General features: G+C 36.6%; 2 protein-coding genes across 2 annotated transcripts; both read right to left on the bottom strand.

The window, feature by feature from the left end:
• Positions 1-7521: 7521 nt before the first annotated feature.
• LOC108959741 lies at positions 7522-15867 on the bottom strand. The gene is made up of 8 exons (XM_039317457.1): positions 15780-15867; positions 15322-15481; positions 15041-15241; positions 14686-14911; positions 13741-14282; positions 10561-10681; positions 8591-8770; positions 7522-7640 (listed from the first exon to the last, which is right to left on the bottom strand). The coding sequence occupies exons 3-8, from the start codon at positions 15140-15142 to the stop codon at positions 7522-7524; spliced, it is 1290 nt and encodes a 429-aa protein (XP_039173391.1). The 5' UTR covers positions 15143-15241; positions 15322-15481; positions 15780-15867.
• Positions 15393-19360, bottom strand: LOC104445375 (calmodulin-binding protein 60 C-like). The gene is made up of 6 exons (XM_039317456.1): positions 19262-19360; positions 18751-18803; positions 18238-18307; positions 16692-16738; positions 15780-16300; positions 15393-15481 (listed from the first exon to the last, which is right to left on the bottom strand). The coding sequence occupies exons 3-6, from the start codon at positions 18301-18303 to the stop codon at positions 15393-15395; spliced, it is 723 nt and encodes a 240-aa protein (XP_039173390.1). The 5' UTR covers positions 18304-18307; positions 18751-18803; positions 19262-19360.
• Between the last annotated feature and the right edge of the window lie 1514 nt (positions 19361-20874).

The raw sequence follows: 20874 nt of genomic DNA, 5'->3' as shown, positions 1-20874 counted from the left end.
GGACTCAACGCCAATTCGTTTTTCCGTCAACGCCCGAAGGCCGCTTGGCTTTTTCGCGTCCGTGGCTATCCTTGGAGTGGCGTACAAGCTTATCCTACACGCTTTCATAGTACGATGAACGACGCGTGATTGGTCACGATTTGATATTGTCATCTGATAATTCCGAAATGCTACTTTCGAGATTAATGATTTTTTTTTTTTAAATTCCACTTTGCTTTTACTGATTCGTCTAAATTTTACTGTTACCCTCACTTTTTCACATTTCAATGCACATATGATCAACATGGCACCTCATCAAATCTAGCATTGATGGCTGTCATCCAATCCAAGATCACGCAATGTCAAGATGACAACGCAAAAGTCTCACGACCTCAAGCAAGGTCTGTCTTGAGTCACATGACTCCACCATCAACATCACATGACCTTTGAGATTTGAGGTCATGCAACCTCGACGACCTCATCTTGAGTTGGACAACTTGGTGCTGAGGTGGTTTGATTTGAGGCTCTCGAGTAAGTATCTAATCTCTCATTTTCTTCTTTTTGCCTTTTGTTTCAAAAATTACTTTTTAGAACAAATTTCGAAATTTGTAAAAAAGTGTTCCCCAAACATAATTTGCCTCTCATTAAACCTCTTTGAACTAAAGTCAACTGCATTTCTGCAAGGCTTTTTCAAAATGCTCCTTCAAATACACCCTATGACTAGCCTAACATTAAATAAGTAGCAGTCTATTTGATGGGTAAGTGTATGTGGTAGACTAATTTTTTTTTTTATTCTCTCTCTTTTCTAAATTTGAAAATTACGAATTTTGCTATTTCCATAATTATAAATTTGTTAACATACTCACGACCCACGTAAGCACATAAGGGCAATACCAAGCGGCTAACCAAGGAGGCCAAATCTAAAGCTGGATAAAAACTAAAGCTTTGGCTATTTAGTAAAACATTTCGCCTCGCTAATATAATAGCAAAGTTCGGAGTGCTGTAAATTAAACAAAATGGAGAGTTTTATAGAATTCCATCTATGTTTTGTTTGTTTCGTGGAAAATGAATAATTTGGAGTATATTTTCTTCAAAATAATCACTTGTATCCCTTAAAATAATTAGTCTATGAAAAGTGTATTCATTATCAACAACAATTTATTTGCTTATTCATTTTTGTAAGTGGTCAATTTTATTTTTTAATTATTCATTTTTCATGAAATAAATGAAGTTTAAATAATACTTTACTTGAGTAATATAAGATAGAAGAGAAGAGGAGAATGACAGTTCATAAAGGTGCATATAGACAGTGGCGCGACTAATACGGTTAATTTTTTCCGCGAAAATCAGGTCCAGTTAATTACCCTGGAAAATGCTCCATGCTTTCGATTTTGAAATTTTTGGTTCATTTGATTTCACACGCTCATCCGACGTACAATGAGCAAAAAAACCAGGACCTCATTTTTCCCGGCAACTACCCGTCTACTTCTACTTCTCTTACAAAAATGCTTTGGTCGAACCAGGAAACTGCAATGTTAAGGCCTTTTGGATTGGATTAGATCGATTACAAATCACCATATGATCGGACTCATAGAGACTTTCAAACGCAGAACTACATGGGTTCACTTTTTTTTTTTTCGTCGAAAGTAAATATTTCATTCATATCTTAAAATATAAGATACTATTAAGTTTTAAATTTTAAAAATTCAACACTTACATGAGAATAAAATAAACTTGCTAGCTGACTTTCAATAGAGCTGACTTAAATGATTGCATTGAGTCTCAAAAATTCCACTTTGTCCCAGGGAGGAGTTATTAATTTGTTCAATAAATAATTGATGATAATTAGCTATCGTAAATATATAAAAGAAACTTAATAAAAACGGTCATTTTTCTAATAATATCCGATTGTCAAATTGCAATTATCGTGGAACCTTTTATTCCTATTTTTGCCACATAAGACTATTATCGATACTTAAAATTCAGCACTCAATTTTTTAGAACTTAATTTCCAGCTTCATCAAACAGGTTCATAATCTTCATTCGTTGTAAAAAATTTTAGTCTCTGAAGGCCAATTTGATGACCCAATTAAACGCTAAAAACTGAGAGTTTAGCAACTAATGAGGCTAAGCTTGTTTGATGAATTAATTTATTGACTTAAAAGACTCAATTAAGCTGAAAAATCCACGTAACGGATTTTTAACAGCATAAACAGCTAGTAAATATAAGGGATCAAAACAAAACATCTAACGTTGGTACTAACTAATCCCAGGATTGCATTGCGCTATAAGCTATACTCGGTAGAGGGTGAATGCTAATTTGGGATGGCTTACTTAATTCAATTTAATAGAAGAATAATTTATGATCATTAGAATCTTACCACGTCTATTGCTAAAACCTACAGATAAAAATCATTGTTCTATATTTTGGTGAGAATTTTTTGAATTAAGCTGTCGGTTTCTAATTGTCGCCAAACAACTTTATATTTCTAATTTCTAGGATTTAAGATTTCGACAATCATATTTTCAGCTTGTTTTTCAGTTTTCTTAAACAAGCTACAGTCTCTCTAGTCTTGAGCATGGCCTTAAAAAGCTTCATCTTAGGCCTTGTGTTGGACTGTAGGAAATAATGCTATACCAACAAAGAGGCACGGGTATTATGGGCACCAAAGACGTTAAAATAATGAATGCATCTATGAAGCCCACTTCGCAAGAAGACAGGCCACAAAGATCTCAACAAACTAAAGGTCTTGTGTCTATCAATAGTAGCCAATTTGAGCGAACTAAGTTGCAGAAACAATAATTGAAGACACGGTTTAAGAAAATTTCAATTGATTTTTTTTTTTTTGTAATTATCCATTGGCATAGTTTTTTTTTTTTTTTCTATAGGGACATTAGTTAATTCAATATTGAGCTTTTGGTCAGCACCCATCGACAAATTACATTTCGGTTATTTGGGATTGGCGTCGAGGGGACTTGACTGAAAAAAAAAAATTATAAATTCGAGATTTTCATTTTTCACGCATGCACGGTCTTATTATTTTGTCGCACTGTGATTGAATATTACATTTTCGTTAATATCTCATCTTTTTTCTCTTTTTGGTCTTATCATTTAATCGTTACCAAAACTCAGGATTAAAAGTCAAAATCAAATGTACTAGAAATCTCGCTCCCATAATCCAAATTCCCAGCTCCTCTACTAACCATGCAATTGGATAATTCAAGTTTGACGATGGGTGAAGCATCGTAACATCCTAGATCTATGTGCACGACATTTTTATGCTTAATTACGACTCCACATGGCAAAGCTGTACTTTACAGTAGGTGGACCGCATAAGTTTAGGCATATCTAATGCACACAAGAAGTCCTAGAATATTCTGAATTATGTCATAATAGTATTTGATTTTGCCTATTTTGCAAAGGGTTCTGGAGGCGGGGCCCCCCAAACGTGTCTAAAATGTACAAGTAGTCCAAGAAGATTAGGCCTAGCGAACATGAAAGGACGTGATATCGACACATTCAATCATTGGAATTTAATTTTTTGTCATAATTGACTCTTGTTATGTATATGAAAACCTACAAATAAGCTCTTCTTCGATGTTTTTTCAAACTACATCCTCAACCTTCTTACTAGAAAACTTGATATTTTTAACACCTGCATCGAAAAAGGATAACTTGATATCTAAATTAAAGAGGTCTCTTTGATTTCTTAATTAGCAAAAGAAAATTTTCAAATTCAGCTCAATAAACCCTACAAAAGAAGCCACGCCTCTCTATCTCATTAATTACCTTAATTTGAGCAAAAGGACAGTATATGCAGGCTTGTGTACGGCCTATATTTTGTCTAGTATATTCCTAAAAAGATTATTTTACTTAATTGGTCATTAATGCGAAACGACATAGATACGTGAGATTTTATGAATATAAATAGAAATTAGGTGTTCTATGAAATTAAAAATTATTTGAAATTAGAAATTTAATGGTGACCAGTGGGATTGCACGGATAAAGTTCAACCGCAATGGATTGAAAAAGTGTTTTATTAGTTAATTAACAGAGCCGACATCAACGGAGATAGAAATTATAAAAAAATGAAAAAGAGAAAAAAAAAAAAATCAATGCGCGTGGATTTGCGCAAACCAGGGGGCTGAGGTGGGGTCCACTTAGATTCGCTTCGGTCGACGACAAATATAGCTTTGCTTTCCGTCGTACGTTGCGGAGACCTCGGAGCTCACGTCAATCCTCTGACGCGTTTTCATAGTTGCGGCGGATGACGTCAGGCGGATGGCGTCAGACGGGTGACGCGAAGATATTTCCATAAAGCTTAAACAATTATTTAAAATTGAAATTTAACCCATCATCCAATAGATGTGCTTACAAGGACTATATAACTATTGAATCCCATGGGTAATTTTGATATATATAACAGTTAATACCCCAAAAAACCCTAAATTGGTATGATAGATTACCTTGAATCAATTTTTTAATTACTAAAAATCTTAAATTAATATACTTATGACAATTTATTCCCAAACTAATTTTTTGACCACAAAAACCTCAAACTGATATATTTGTAAAATTTTTACCATTTGTTAATTCTTTAACTTGTTAAATTGGATTGATACTATAAAAAATCATAAATTGCTATATCTATGACAAATATAAGATAAAACATCAAATTAGTATATTTATTAACCGTCACATGTTTTAGCAAAAAAAAAAAAAAAAAACTATCACGTATTATCTAACTTAGCAATTTAACGAGAAAATTAAACGGAATTAACGAATAGTAAATTTGTTATATATGTACCAATTTGGTTTTTTTTTAAGGTTAAAAAGTAGTTTGGATTAAATTTTTCATAAATGTACTAGTTTAACATAATATATATAATTGTCATTTGGGTTATCATTTTCATTCAGACTAATTCGTTTCATAATTTTCTTTTTACGCTACACTAATATTTTATTTATTTCATCTCTTTTCTTAATGAGAAGATCATGAATTTTTCCTTTTCCATAATTATAAATTTGTTAATATACTCATGGCCCACGTAAACAAAAAAAAAAAAAAAAAAAAAAAAAAAAGAAGGGCAAATTCCAAGCGGCTAGCCAAGGGAGGCCAAAGCGAAAGCTGGATAAAATCTGAAGTCCAGGCAATCATGGAAGTTACCTCTTCAGGATCTCGTAAGTTCGATCTTGTTTCTCTAGTTGACTTTTAAAGGTTCGATATTTGTCTGGTTCGTAGCTAAAATGATATCTCAGTCCCGCAATGCGGCATCGCAGGTTTGGACCGGTTGTCATTGCGTGAGAGAGAGAGAGAGATAGAAGAAGAGAGTGATGTATATACAACAGTGATGTGACTGACACGGATAATTTTCCACGAAAATCAGGTGCTGTCAATTTTCCTGGAAAATGCTTCATGGTTCTGGCTTTGAAAATTTTCGGTTCCTATGATTTTCAGGCTGCGTCAGACGTGCAACAAGCAAAAAGAACCAGGTAGTTCGTACTTGGACATCATTTTGCCTAGCAACTGTAAAAAAGCTTCGGTCGAACCGGGAAATTGGGAATGTTTTATAGGGCTTTGGGATCGGGCCGGGTCAAATTATGGATTCTTGGACGAGCATGACCCAAAAGATGATTGGACTCGAAAAGATTATCTAAAGGAAAAAGTACGTGCGGCCTGCTTGATAGCCAAATTAAGTGCTAAATGATTAAAAAAATCCAACAGTTTGACGAGGGTAAGTCATTTGCTAACTTTCAATGAAGTTGATGTAAATGATTATATTTGGTCAAAAATCCCCTTTATCACCGGTAATCATAATATTGCTAATACCTATCAGTAATGGTCATTTTTATCTGTTTGTGAAGGATTCATATTCAACAACCAATATTCAATTACCATCAAACCTTTTGTTCCTATTTTTGGCACTTAACGTGATCAGCACCTAAAAATATAGTACTTAAATTTTTAGCACTTAATTTTCAATTTTATCACACAAGCTCACAATCTCAATCCATTGGTTCTTCATGTGGTCCTCCAACTTATAATTTGTGCAATCAAATCATTAAACTAGTAAAAATTTCTGATAAAGTCTGTTAAGCCTGCTAAAAATTGAGTATTAACCAATTAATGAGGCTAAGCTTGTTTAATAAACTTAATTTGGATTGACCTAAAAGACTCAATAAAGTCAGAAATCTACCTAAGGTGGTAAGTAAGGGATTTTTTTACCGCATGAACTACTAACAAATACTAGGGGTCAAAACATCTAAAGTTGGGCTTGAGTAATTCTAGGATTGAGTGGAATTATAAATAATACTAAGGGGAGGGCGAACTCCAATGTGGAATGGCGTACTTAAGGAGGGGCTAGTCAGGGCTGTCGCCCCCTCGAGAGCATTTAGCCCTACATACCTACAATTTTGATCGGTCTACTTGTAGAATTTACTTGTGCTACTTCTGCAATAATTTCTACTAATTTGTAACTCTAACTTCATTATAAAACAAACAGTCTGGATGAATAGAGAATATCGATGGAACTTAAGCATTGCCCATGCATTCCTTACATGTGAAAAAAACCAGAGAACTTTTGAAGAAAGATGTTAAGATAAAATCTGAAGTTCAGGCAATCATAGATGTGATCTCTTCAGGATCTTGTAAGTTCGATCTTGTTTCTCTAGTTGACCTTTCAAGGTCCGATACTTGTCTGGTTCGTACAAAAGCGCGTGCGCAATTGACATCTCAGTCCCTCAGTGCGGTATCGGAGGTTTGGACTGGTTGTCGTTGCGTCAGAGAGAGCCGTTCAATCTATTCGTGAGCCATTCTACACAATCTCATTTAGAAGGAACTGAATTTGAAAAATCCAAGGACCGACAAAACAAGATAGAAGATAACTTGATTCTGTCACACGAGACACCTCTGCCTGAATACTGAAGAAGGTGCGAATGGACATTCCAATTTCCTGTGGAGTCCATTTGGCTTGAAAAATCGATCATTTAGGTACACATGACACGTTTTGAAATGATGTAGGTGGAGAATCTCCAATCAGACAGTACTGATTCTAGTATCACCTACAGATATTTCGAAAGTAAAAAAATGGGGGCATGCGCACCGAAAAAATATCTTCCACATCGTCTCTAGTACTGCAAGCTGACAGACAAATGATCTCAAAATAGCTTTTATGAGAATAGGTTGTAACTCCCCTCGTCTTAAAAGTTTCAATGACATCATCTGATGGGGTATCATCTGTTGGGATGATGCCAGACGACAAGGCTGCAATCTCATCATCTAAAACGGTGGATTGGATTTCTGCCATCATGCAATTGCCATCAACGGGAAGAAATTTACTACCAGATTGGAAGCATGATATTGAGGCATGGGGTGGCTCTGAGAAGGGAGCATTGTCATCTTCTGTATAGACCATTTGGCTCGAGCAACCAATCATTTGTCTAGGCATGGTACATTGTGAATTCTTGTCATGGGGCATTATTGGCAATTCGACAACAGTATTTCTATGATCTCTTAGAGAAAATAAAATATTAGAACCCTCTACAAATACGAGCTGATGTCCAGTGAGATGAAAAGTGTGATCACTGGATGCTCTAAGGCATTTGCAAGATTGTTATTTTGTGACTGTACTGGTAATGCCAAAGCTACACCATTATGTCCTGGAGAAAGAACAAGAATAGCAATATGGTTATTAAACATAGACCAATGTGAGCACAAATGTATGACTTTATAAAAATAATTCGAAATGAATGGTCGTGAGCTGTTACTATTCTGATACAAGTGGAAGTGCCATAAACCTATTTTCCTCACCGTGCATATCTCTTACTTTTTCTTCCATAGGTAGTTGTAAATTTTAAGTGCTTCAATCTTAATTTGTGACATCTGGCATATAGGTTCAGCCGACCAACCTTCTTTCCTAATATGATCTCCCAGTCACTGTTTGATAAAAATGAACATATAAACACATTGCACTGTGCTTATTACATCTAGTCATATCTATCTAGCGATAACAATATCTTGTCAATATCCACTTAGCATTACCTAAATGATGCTACATGCATACATACGTATGTGGCTAGATGGATAGATAGCATATTAAATGAGGCTCATATTGCAACGATCACGACTTACAAAATATTTATTTCCGTGTATAATTAGCATTTGGATGGGGATGTTCTTAGCATTGCACGTCCTCACCAGTCAGTTTAATATTTCAACTTTAAAATCGTTTGTCTAAATTAAAGTTGCATCTCTCAATTTGAACCCTGATAAAATGTAAGTACTCAATTATTGCCATTTTGCCTTTGCTCTGAATCTATTAAATTATTGTTTTGGGTAGTGACATGCAATAATCTATTCTTCTTGTTTGTTCTTCATCAGTAAAAACTATTTCTCAGCATTTCATATGAAAGTTCAATTGAAAGGGTAGCTGGACAAATAAGCGTCTTCATATAATGCGGAACCCAAATCATAAGCATCTAAAACACATTGCTTTTATTTATTAAAGCTCAACAATCAAGTGGAAAGTCCTATTTTCATCATTATTTCACAGACCACATCTTTGTATGTGCCTATAGGGAGAGATAGTTTTGTGTTTTGGAGCACGTACCTTTAGCAGTAGAGCCCGCATTTGCAAGAGCAGTGCAGATTCCTGGAGCCAAATTATATTGAACAGGGGTGAGGTTTTGAATTTGACCTTCAGAGACTTGAGATGGAAAAGCGCTTGAGCCTTTCTCCTGCATTGGACTAGTCTCATCACTGAGGTCCTTGTCATCATTGAGCCTTTCTCCTGCATTAGACCAGCCCGCATTTTAAAGGTCTTTTTCACAATTGTATCTCCATGTTCCCGGAGGAAAAACAATCGTTATATCACTCAAGCTTGACTAGCATAAGTATTTTTTCTCAACTATTGAAGGTACACCCTATGACTTCAAGCTACAATTTCTTTTTTCAGCAAGTACTGTTGCTTTCCAATGGATGAACTTAGTTTTGTATGCAAGTGCAGCACAGAGAAAGAAGAATAAAAGACACATTGAAATAACCTCAATTCACTTTATGCCTATCGATGCCCATTTCTCCTCCACATAAAGGTCAGGTGCTTGAAAGATTACAGAGAGTACAATCAAGGCAAGGGTCCTCAGGGTAAAGATGCAAAGTTGAATTTGAAAGGACAAGTGAAGAACTAAAACGCATCAACTTGTATAGTTTTACACTTGGAAAGTAATAGTTGCAACGTGAACGTGTCAATCGTTCAAACTACAACATGATGAATGCCTCAGATTTTTACAAATGACACCGAATCAACCGCTGAAAGTGCTCTCTAACTTACTCACGCTTTTTTGTATAGATTTAACTGCACGGTACAAAAAGGCCACTTAAATCTACAAGGTGACCATCCTCAAATTTGGAGACCTTTCATTGGAGAGGAAATGCTCATTTTTATCTTATAGGAAGTCGGTTGAAAATCTTACACTTTTGTTATAATGGAAAGTAATGTGTGCATGTAAATGCTTTAACCGACACTGTAGATTATTTGTATTGTAAAGGAGCTCTCTTGGTGCTCAGCTTTTTCTACCCGTTGCCCCCCTTGGTGCCCTTTAGTAGTATTTCCTTTTACCAACTTAAAAGAGGGTCAGCAAATATCATCAGATATACTCTCTTTTCTGTTTGTTTTGTTTTCACCCTTGGCATTAACAAAGCTAATCAAAACAGCTTAGCAACAAAGACACCTAACACCTTGTTAGGAACTCAAAATTGCAATCATCAGCAGAGAACAATCGTCAATGCATAATCAAATGCACCAAATTGTTAGAAATTGCTCCTTGATCAATTGTATGCTATATTGGACTACCTCAATTCATTTGTACACCACAAGAAAGGTTGTGATCTAAGCTGACAATGTTGAATTGTTGATCCAATTTCTAGAAACTTCAAGATAGATATTAGCTAGAAAAGACAAGAAAAATCCTTTAAAAAAAAAAGTCTAGCTTAGGCGGCAAAGAAAAGTGTAGAAGCACAAATGTAGAAGTCTCTAGAAAAAGAGTGGCTAAACTAAAATCTAGAATTTCCTAGATGAAGCAATGTAGAAGCACAAATGTAGAAGTCTCTAGAAAAAGAGTGGCTAAACTACAATCTAGAATTTCCTAGAGGAAGCCTACGTGGACAACATTCTACAGAAATCTAGAATGTTGTACTTAGTTGGTGGAGCACCCTATAAATAGGAAGGGAGAGCGTAGCAGACTAACAAAAGGCCCCTTTCCTTTGTACTACAATTTTTGTTCCCTTGTACTTCTATGTTTACAAATTCCTATTATTACTTTGCCCTTGCCCACTTTGTTATGAGTTCTTTTGCTCTTTTGATAATTCACATACAAAACACTTCCTTGCACACACATTAACACACGCTTCCGCAAACACCAACATACAATATAGAGTAAATTTAATCGATACTGAAGTCACGAGTTATACCTTGCAGATTGTGTAGCAAAAAAAAATAAAAATTCCCAGTTACCTTCTGCTCGAGAAAAAATGTGTTAGAAGCACAATAAACCCCGTCTGTAGGCAAGCTAATGAGTTGACCTACATTGTCAGATATAACACCACGATCTCCTTCATTATCGTGTAACATGTAATTTTTCTTATTCACAGGGCAAGTTTTTGCATGATCTAGGAGGTCTTCCCACTTATTCCCTGTCATGCCCTGTAATGAACAAACACAACATCATTCTCCTTGGTTTCGGGAGTTCAACCCAAATTTGAGAACACTGTGCTAAATCTCACCTTTCTCAGTGTCTCGGAGTCCATGTTGAGTTGTTGTAAAAACTCTTTCACATTGTATATTCATGCCTCACTCAACTTCTTGTGAAATGGTCCATTCCTACTCTACCCGAAGTACTTAGATAAGCTTAAGAGGGCTCCTTTCTTTAGGAAACAATCTAGAAACAGATTGATTATTTCTTATATTTAGACTTGCTGCAGGGCAGTCAAATTGTTAGTGGGCTTCTGCTTTAAGCAAGGCTTCATGAAAAAGTGTATTTTGTAATACGTCAAGGGTAGTAGAATCCAAAGACATTTATTTCTTTGAGCTAAAAGATAAAGACTACCGTGAACTTACACTTTCCTCTATTCTCCTTCAATGCCTCTGTTACCGCCTCACGAATATTATTAGAATATCTGGGCGATACCTGTAATCTTATCCACTTTGAATTGTCGGTGAACTCTACATCACCCAGCATCCCAAAGCCTCCGTTAAGAATCACTACGAGAACCCAATAAGCAGAGGCCTCTTCCCTTCAGGCTCTTTCATTACAAATTCCTCAAATTCTTCCCGATCTAGTTACAGTCATCCTCTGTCTTGAAACCACCCTCAAGCACCACAACTTTTTGAAAGAGCTAGTATAATTACCTAGAAGGTGAATAGGTGTAAAAGCAAATTTTATCTTCAAATTAAGTCTAATTGACATCAGACTTCTGACATAGATTTAGACTAAAAAATAATGTTTTGAAAAATAGCGAAACTTAGAAGAATATCACAACAAATAAATTAAAGGAGCTAAGGGAAGAGAAAACTGAACATAAGATTTACTGTGGTTCGGCTTCGATCGAGGTGAAAGTAAAAGCTAGATAAAAATCTGAAGTTCAGGCAATCATGGATGTCACCTCTTCAGGATCTCGTAAGGTCGATCTTGTTTCTCTAGTTGACTTTTAAATATTTTGTCTGGTTCGTAGAAAAGCGCGTGCTCAAATGATATCTCAGTCCCGCAATGCGACATTGCAGGTTTGGATCGGTTGTCGTTGTGTGCGAGAGAGAGATAGAAGAAGAGAGCGACGTATATACAACAGTGATGTGACTGACACCGATAATTTTCCACGAAAATCAGGTCCTGTCAATTTTCCTGGAAAATGCTTCATGGTTCTGGCTTTGAAAATTTTCGGTTCCTATGATTTTCAGGCTGCGTCGGACGTGCAACAAGCAAAAAGAATCAGGTAGTTCGTACTTGGACATCATTTTGCCTAGCAACTGCAAAAAAGCTTCGGTCGAACCAGGAAACTGGCAATGTTTGATAGGGTTTTGGGATCGGACCGGTTCAAATTACGGATTCTTGGACGAGCATGACCGGGCAGGTGATTAGACTCCAAAAGATTTTCCAAAGGAAAAAGTACGTACGGCTTGTTTGATAGCCAAATTAAGTGCTAAATGGTTAAAAAATCTAACACTTTGACGAGGGTAAAGTCGTTTGGTAACTTTCAATGAAGTTGATGTAAATGACTATATTTAGTCAAAAATCCACTTTATCAGGTAAGTAAAGGGGGAGTTACTTAATTTGCTTTAATAAAAAATAATTACCAGTAATCATAATATTGCTAATACCTAGTAGTGGTCATTTTTATCTGTTTGTGAAGGATTCATAATATTCAATAACCGATATTCAATTACCATCAAAACTTTTGTTCCTATTTTTGGCACTTAACGTGACCAGCACTTAAAAATATAGTACTTAAATTTGTAGCACTTAATTTTCAATTTTATCACATAGGCTCACAATCTCAATCCATTGCTTCTTCATGTGGTCCTCCAACTTATAATTTGTGCAATCAAATCAATAAACTAGTAATAATTTTATGATAAAGTCTGTTAAGCCTGCTAAATATTGAATATTAACCAATTAATGAGGCTAAGCTTGTTCGATAAACTTAATTTGGATTGACCTAAAAGACTCCATTAAGTCAAAATCTACTAAATATGAACTACTAACAAATACTAGGGTCGTAACTTACGGCGAAGGGATTTTTTTACCCCAAAGGGAACGGTACTAAAAAAAGAAGAAGAAAAAAACAAATACTAGGGGTCAAAACACCTAAGGTCGGGCTTGAGTAATTCTAGGATTGCGTGGAATTATAAACAATAATACTAAGGGGAGGGTGAACTTCGATGTGGAATGGCTTACTTAAAGGAGGGGATAGTCAAAGATTGTTGCCCCCTCGAGAGCATTTAGCCCTACGTGCCTACAATTTTGATCGGTCTACTTGTAGAATTTACTTGTGCTACTTCTGCAGTAATTACTACTAACTTGTTACGGTAACTTCATTATAAAACTAACAGTCTGAATGAATAGAGAATATCGAGGGAATTTAAGCATTGGCCGTGCATTCCTTACATGTGAAAAAACCAGAGAACTTTTGAAGAAAGACGTTAAGAGAACTGAAGAAAGACATTTTTTTATGAAAGAATCAGCTTAACAAAGCGTTAAGCAAAGCTGTTCAATACAAAAATGAATAATAGAATGATGACAGGTTACAACAGACAAGTAACTAATATGCCCCCTCATCTATGAAAAAGTTGCCATGTTTTTATCTTATAGTAGTAATCCAAGGATCCTCTTACCCAGTGGCGAGGGTAAGAACCGCCAAATCAAGCCTGGACTTCCAAAAAAATAAAGAAATTTTTTTTTTTTTTTTTTTTTTACTTTTAAAAATTTTATATATTTTTTTTAATTTTGATTTTTGATTTTTTTGATTTTTGATTTTTTAATTTCCAATTTTTAAAATTTTGATATTTAAAATTTTCTGATTTTTATTTTTAAATTTTTTGATATTTTTAAATTTTTTTAACTTTTTTTTTTTTGATTTTTTTTTTTTAATTTTTTAATTTTTAAGTTTTTAATTTTTTTAATTTTTTAATTTTTAAAAATTTTAAATTAAAAAAAAAAAAAAAACAATTTTTTTGGGTTGGGGGGTTGGTTTCCGAAAGCCCTGGACTTGAATTGGCGGTCCATCTAACTGCACAAATTCGGACGCCTCTCCTCCTGATGAAGAAACCCACTGCATCACAGCCATTACCGACCTTTGCTGGCACCTAAACAGAACCATCATCCCTGGTGGGGTCTGAAACGTCGTGCCAAAATCTAGTATGCTCAAGTAATCCATCGGAGAATCTGCATCGTCGAATTGGGAATCTTCCATTGCGTGATCGCCTTCAGGACGAGGGGCATCGGGTGGTTCAGAGGGGAGAGCAAGCTCTTCTACTGTAGTAGAGTCCGTTTGCCTCCACGGATTGGACATTTGGCTACCCGTGGCTTCCTGCGAAATGATATCAGGCGACTGTATCAGCTGTCCGAAGCAAGTACTACCACCATCTCCCTGAGAAAATTGAGCATTCCGGCGGTTTGCAGATAGGTGCTGGCTCGCAGCAGGAGGAGCACTTTCATCAACTGGAAACTCCATGGCATCCCCACAACCGGTAATTTGTGACTGTACCGGCAATGGCAAATCGGCTACACCATTATGTCCTGGAGAAAGAACTGGAACAGTAATATCATTAATAAAAACATGTCGATGGGAGTACATGTCCATGATCTAAAAAATTTGGAACGAATGGTTATGAGCTTTTACTATTCTGATATCATGCAAAGTGCTGCACATCTCTTTAAATTTTTCCTGCCACTGGCCTTTGTAATCTTTAGGTACTTCGATTGACAAGGCCCTTTCCCTTTACAGATCAAATATTTTACATCTCAATTTCCAGCATAGAAGTTTAAATTCCAACCTTATTTTCTAATATGATCTTCCAGGAACCATTTGATAGAAATGCACATAACGTTGCCATGTGCTTACTACATCTAGTCATATCCACCTAGTGACAGCGATATCTTGTCAATATCCACTTAGCATCACCTAAGTGATTTTGTGTTTTAGAACACGTACCTTCAACAGGGGAGCCCGCATTTGCTGGCAGAGCTTCCGGACCAACTGAAGTGGCACAGGTTCGTGGAGCTGAATGACATTGAACAGGTATGAGATTTCCAATTTGTCTTTCAATAACTTGAGAGCTATTCTTTAGCATCGAACCAGAAAAGATCTCACAATGGAACTCCCCAACATCATTCCGATTATCAAAGGCCGCCTTTTTTATGATTGCATCTCCAGGTTCCTGGAAGAAAAACACTCGGTATGTCACATTAGCTGGACTAATGGAGGCATTCATATGAACTCAGCATGATGGTGTAGTGCATGGACCGGCTTTACAAAACTCAGTAGGATTTCCTTAGGTACTTACTACCTTCTCTTGGGCAGAAAGTCGATCAGTAGCTGAATATAAAATGTCGTTGATTAGGCCGGTCAGCTGACGATCAGTGTTGAATACAGCAGCATGCTTACTCATGTCATTAGGATGGTTCTCATAAGTTTTCCAATTTGTGCAAGTCTTTGCATGATCTACGAGGCACTCCCAGTGCGTTGATGTTATGCTCTTTCCAAGAACCTATGATAAGTGAACACACAAGACTTACGTTCTTGGTCGTCAATCAAACCATAATTGAGAAACATTAATTAAGTGCTTACCTCTCTCAGTTTCTTGGAGTCATTATGCAGGTGCTGGAGAAAGTCCTGCACTTTATGTATTCCAGCTCTCTTCAATTTTGGTGAGATATCCCATCTTTGGCAATCTTGTCCAACCTCCAGACCTCATCATCCAATGCAGGTGGATAATGTTTCTGGTTTGCTGTAAAATGAAGAGGACATATACAGTAAGGTCTTAGTCCTTATTAGATTCATGAGTAGCTTCTGATAGGCAAGCAGACTCCTGAAACTGATCCAAATTGTCAACATTTGCTAACAACAAAGAAGCCAATCATATTTTATTGATCAGAATTTTCATTGGAGATGTAAAGGTTTGTATGAAATGAAGCTCTCAATTAAATTAATGGAGACATGATGTCTGAAACTATGTTTAATTGTTTATGGTTGGCAATAAATGAAGAACAAGGTTTATGCACTTTCAAGGACTATGAGAAACTTACATTCTCCTCTACGTTCCTTGACCCGGAAGGCATTTGTTTTTCCTTCTCGGATTCGTGTATTCTCACAATAACCTGATGCCACCTTAAGCCCACAATAACCTGATGCCACCTTAAGCCCTATCCTGAATTTTTCAGTGTCATCTGAGCGGGAATTGTCCCTAAATATCAGTTCTCCCAGCTCCCCAACACCTCCCTTGAGTGTCAATTGGAGATCTCCTGTCAAAAGCAGCCCCTTTTTTTCACGTACTTTAGCCAGTTGGCCGTCAAACTCTTCTTTTGTCCAGTTATCCCCGTCATCTTTGTTGAAGCCACCTTTAAGCACGACGACGTCCAACCTTATGAAGGATTCTGGGCCTGATCTAACAACATCCCCTGTATTTGCATCGATCAAGGCAACAGAAATGCGAGCACCCCCCTCTCCTTCTACTTTCTTTCCAGTAAATAGAGTGTCTGACACTTTGGTTTGAATTTGAAGCTGTAAGTTTCTCACTTCATTTTCTCCCGTAGATTTAGCATTAGCCCTACATTCTCCAGGGAAAACAACCATTAGTAATGACAGAGAGAGACAGACTACCAAATATCTCACTTGGACAAGTCTTACCGCCAGGGAAACTACAAGGATAAATAGATGCATTGCCTCAGAGAGTATAACAATGCAAATTCTTTAAAAAAACAAAACAAAACACAATAAAATGCTGCACTGTTGTCAAGCTACATATGATCATGTTCAAAACTAGAGCATTGACAATTTGGCGCACGACCTAGTCATTCTGGCCTGACTTCAACTATACTCCGACTGCCTGCTTTGGGGTGTTAGTGGTAAAGTTGGACCATTATTCCCCAAATAATCAACAATGCATAACCGGTCAATACTACACAGAAAGCCAGCATAACTAAGAAGTGCATTCATACCTTCCAAGGTGGGGAGAGTGATTAATTGCAAGCTCCACTCTTTCCGTCTGTTCAAAACCACCAAGAGAAGAGTTGCCAAAGTTAAATGAAGCAGAAGAGATACAAAACCAATCCATTCCATCAAAAGGAGTTGAAAACTTCCTTCTTAGGAACAACCTATTGAACACCTTATTGAGACTAGGTTCTTCAGGCACATTTCAAATCACAGTGTTAAACAAACAGCAATTCTAAGCATTTGCATTATCCCCTTTCATTCCATGTCCATGTAAAATGATACGTGTGTTTTACAATGGTTATTATTCAGCTTTAGGTGATAAAGCTAAAGTTGTGGATGTTATTGAGGCAAATGACTGGAGATGGCCTCCTGCAATTTCTGATGATCTGTTTGAAACTCAGATGGCTTTGTGTGGGTTGATTGCTCAAACTCTGGCAGCATAGACGGAGTGGTATGTACTGGATCATCTAGGGGCTTTTTCTCTGCATTGGAGGCTTGGAAGCTTGTGAAGAAATGTATGAACAAAGTTACTTGGCTTAAGCTTGTATGGCTTAAGCCTAATATGCCAAAAGTTGGCTTTATAACTTGGCTAGTCAATCATAATAGGTTGCACACATTGGACAGGGCGAAAACTTGGTCTGGCATTGATAGTGCTTTTGTGCTATGCAGAAAAGATGAAAAATCTTGAATGCACTTGCTCTAAGTGTGTATTCTTAAAGAAGATTTTGGGAACAAGTTTTACAGCTACTCTCGATTCCTAGATCCGCAAGTGATTTGAATGATGGATTTACTTGCAATGGTACAACTTATTATCTCTGGAGAGAGAGGAAATTACTGAAGCATGAAAATGTATACCCTCAAGTTTGTTGTGACCTTGATGCAGGTTTTTTTTTTCCTCCTCTTGTAATAGGCTCTTTAGAAGCTGCGATTCTGGAAGGAAATAAGACACTCACTGCTGATGTAATAGTCTTTTGTTAGCCAGCCTTGCTGTAATCTGGTGGCATGGTATTTGAGTTTGCATCTTTTTTTCTGGGTAGTTTTTGCAGTTGCTACTGGTACTGTAGATGGGGAAGACTATGATGTCATGTTGTCATTTGGTGTGTGGTGTCATCAGATTGAAAATCAACTTGATGAATTAATCTCAAGTTATCAGGCTTTCCTATTACAATAGGTTGCCTAAAAGGATCTCCCATCCTTCATTTTAAGTAGGAACAAAAGTTCCTCCTAGTGATCCAATGGTGCCAAGTAGAAGGGCCATCACTCAACAGATAAATGTTACTCTAGGGATATCAGACTTATCTTCCCCAAAAGTTCATATCTATGGGAAGGTTTGGCACCCCAATTCGGCTGTGTATGTGGGATATTATGCTGCAATGGACTTGTATGGGATGTGACCTCCCTTATTTAATTATTTTTTTTTCCATGGGTTGTTCAATAAAATGAAAATTTACTTAAAAAAAAAATAAATTATTGTGCAAAGTTCATGTTCAATGAATATCGTTTAAACAAATGGTCAACCTGTGGAAATTTTATGAACTCTATTTATCTTACCAGTTTCTGAACGTCATTCTTCAATGAACTCATCTGTTGCGCCATCTCTTTGAAAGCATTCTCCATGGAACTGCACCATGGAAATTGACGCCATGAACAACTGCTGTCTTCTGGACTTATTCATAACAAATAGACAAATATCCATTTGTAACACTTTTGGTACTAGTACATATGAATGACAGACCCAATTACCAGCCTCATCAGATGCATATCCTTGATCTAACGTGCCATAGAAAAGTCAACGTAAAGCTAGAATACATATTTATCCAGTTCATAGATAGCAGAAGCAAGTAACATTACTTAGCAGCTATCTCCAAATGCACCGTCCTTTCAGCAATTAACAGAAAAAGGTATTTTCAGGTATTGCACATTGCCGAACAGAATCATGGATTGATGGCACATGATAGTTGATGACTCTTTTTAGTTGGAGAGACAATACAGGTCAAAATTCTGCTACAGGAATCACTTGATGCATATGGGATACTGCCAACAAACCAATTGAACTATACTCACCTTTGAAAATTGTTGGCCCACTGAGATATAACAAGCTCTGCCACTTCTCCGACCTGTCAAGCAAAGAACAATAGAATTACATGTGCAAGAATCATCTGTCACGTATTCATCACATTCTACTTTCACATCACAGGTATCTTTGTTGTTCTACTACACACAAACTGTCATTGACCACATAATCAGAATTCAAGCAAATAATTATGTCCAGGGCACTTCCTTGAAATTTTGTAACTCCTTGTGATCCGTACTGTCCAAAACAACATGAAAAGCCTAAATCATATTCTCAGTGGAATCGTTTCACAGCAGAAGCCTAGAATTGTCAACAGGACATTTTTACCACTCAAATGATAATTCTTTATACATTTTGCAGCAAGTTCTCATGCGGCTTTCTATCCAGAAAATGACTGGAAGGTCAGAAATGCATCCGACCCCTTCTAATTGAAGATATCACAATTGAAACACAATAACGACAGTATTTGTATGTCCAAGTAGGCTACTTTACTCATCTTACCTCTCTCTGAACATCCTCCCTCGTTAAACAGCTGCTCTGCACGAAATTCCTCTCGGACTTGTTCCGTTCTTGACTATGTGGAGATCAGCCAAAAAAAAAAAAAATCAAAAAAGAAGAAGAAGAAGAAAGAAGCAAGATAGGATAATTTAGAAAGCAGGAGATCGATGGGAATTATAACAGATCTCTTGCTAGGTTAAAAATTCTAACGGGGTTCAATTCCAATAAGGAGGAAGTACTGCAATTGGCGTAACGCGAAATCGCACAGCAGATTCAAGACGACAAAATTTGAAATACTTAAGTTTTCGCATGAAAACCGCAGCACAACCCCACAAACAAAAAGCTGAACGAAAGCACGAGGCAAATGCCAAGAAAATGTTATGCTTCAGCGCCATCTTCGTTCCGACCAACAAAAAAAAAATAAAAATAAATAATAAATAAAGAACCGCAGACTTCGCCATATTTGTCATTTCAAGAACCTTCAACTCAAGAACTCGAGTAAAGCTAAAACCAACACCATCGCCAGACAATTAATCAAGCATTGAAAAGTCAAGACGGAAAGGGTGAACTTGCTTGCTTGGATCCGAGCAGGGCATCCAGGGTTGTCTCGGTTCACCGGAAGAAGCGGAATTCAAAGCTCCCCTTTGCATGGACATGGTCTTTCTTCTCTTGTGCATCGTTAACAAGAAGTAATGAAGTGCCTGAAGTTTGGGAGAGTTTGGTTGCTGAAAGTATGTTGCAGAGAAAAGATCGAACTCGAACTCGGACTCGGACTCGGACTCGAACTCAGAGTGATGAGTTCATAATTTCCCCAGAAAAGCGAGTTGCATTTCCGGGAAATGTGGCGGGGTTTAGATTTTTTTTTTCTTCCTTTCTCTAAATTTACTAAATGTACTCTCCTTTTTTTTTTCCCCACCTTTTGCAATTAAATCATTCAGCTATTTTTACCTTGAGCGTTCACTGTAAATCTTCTTGACCTGATCTCTCATCAGTGTCTAACATGCTCGAATATCTGGAAAAATATAAAAAAAAGTCTTAAACCTATTATATCGATATCAATTTAATCTCAAACTTTTGGATTAAACTTATTTAGTCTTAAATTTTTTTGTATTATTACAAATTCAATCTATCTAGCTAATTTAGGCTGGAATTACTAACACTAACAAATTCTATTTTTTTTTTGAATTTTTTTTGAATTTTTAATTTCTTTTTCCTTTTTTCCTTTTTTTCCCTTCTTTTTTCCTTTTTGGACTATGGTCGGTATTGGCCACACAGGTGAGGCCCAATGAGGGTGTTAGGGCCCTCCCTAGCCACAGGTGAGGGTCGCCCTTGCCGAATTTGATGAGGGTCATGCCTTTGTTAGCCCTCACTCGTGTGGCTGGTTGTTAGCCAGAATCCAAAAAGGAAAATAAAAGGGGGAGAAAAAAGTGAGTAAAAAATTGAAAAATTATTTAAAATATTTATGGGTTAATACCCTAAAAAAACCTCAAACTGGTACATTTGTGACAAATTTACCCCCAAACTATTTTTTTGACCACCAAAAACCCTAAATTGGTATACCTTCGATAAATTTACCCCAAACTGGTACACTTATGACAAATTTACCCTCCGTTAGT

Source organism: Eucalyptus grandis, chromosome 7 (assembly GCF_016545825.1).
Source record: "Eucalyptus grandis isolate ANBG69807.140 chromosome 7, ASM1654582v1, whole genome shotgun sequence".
NCBI lineage: Eukaryota > Viridiplantae > Streptophyta > Magnoliopsida > Myrtales > Myrtaceae > Eucalyptus > Eucalyptus grandis.
The sequence above is the reverse complement of the archived record's forward strand: the minus strand, read 5'-3'. Positions and strand labels throughout refer to the sequence as shown.

Coding starts and splice junctions, on each gene's coding strand:
- LOC104445375 (XM_039317456.1), bottom strand. CDS start 18,303: ATGGAGAATGCTTTCAAAGAGATGGCGCAACAGATGAGTTCATTGAAG. Junction 16,739..18,237: donor AGAATGACGTTCAGAAACTG/GTAAGATAAATA, acceptor GGTTTTGAACAG/ACGGAAAGAGTGGAGCTTGC. Junction 15,482..15,779: donor CAAGGAACGTAGAGGAGAAT/GTAAGTTTCTCA, acceptor TTCATTTTACAG/CAAACCAGAAACATTATCCA.
- LOC108959741 (XM_039317457.1), bottom strand. CDS start 15,142: ATGAGTAAGCATGCTGCTGTATTCAACACTGATCGTCAGCTGACCGGC. Junction 14,283..14,685: donor TGCGGGCTCCCCTGTTGAAG/GTACGTGTTCTA, acceptor TTACTGTTCCAG/TTCTTTCTCCAGGACATAAT. Junction 10,682..13,740: donor TAGATGGACCGCCAATTCAA/GTCCAGGGCTTT, acceptor TGTTCATTACAG/GGCATGACAGGGAATAAGTG.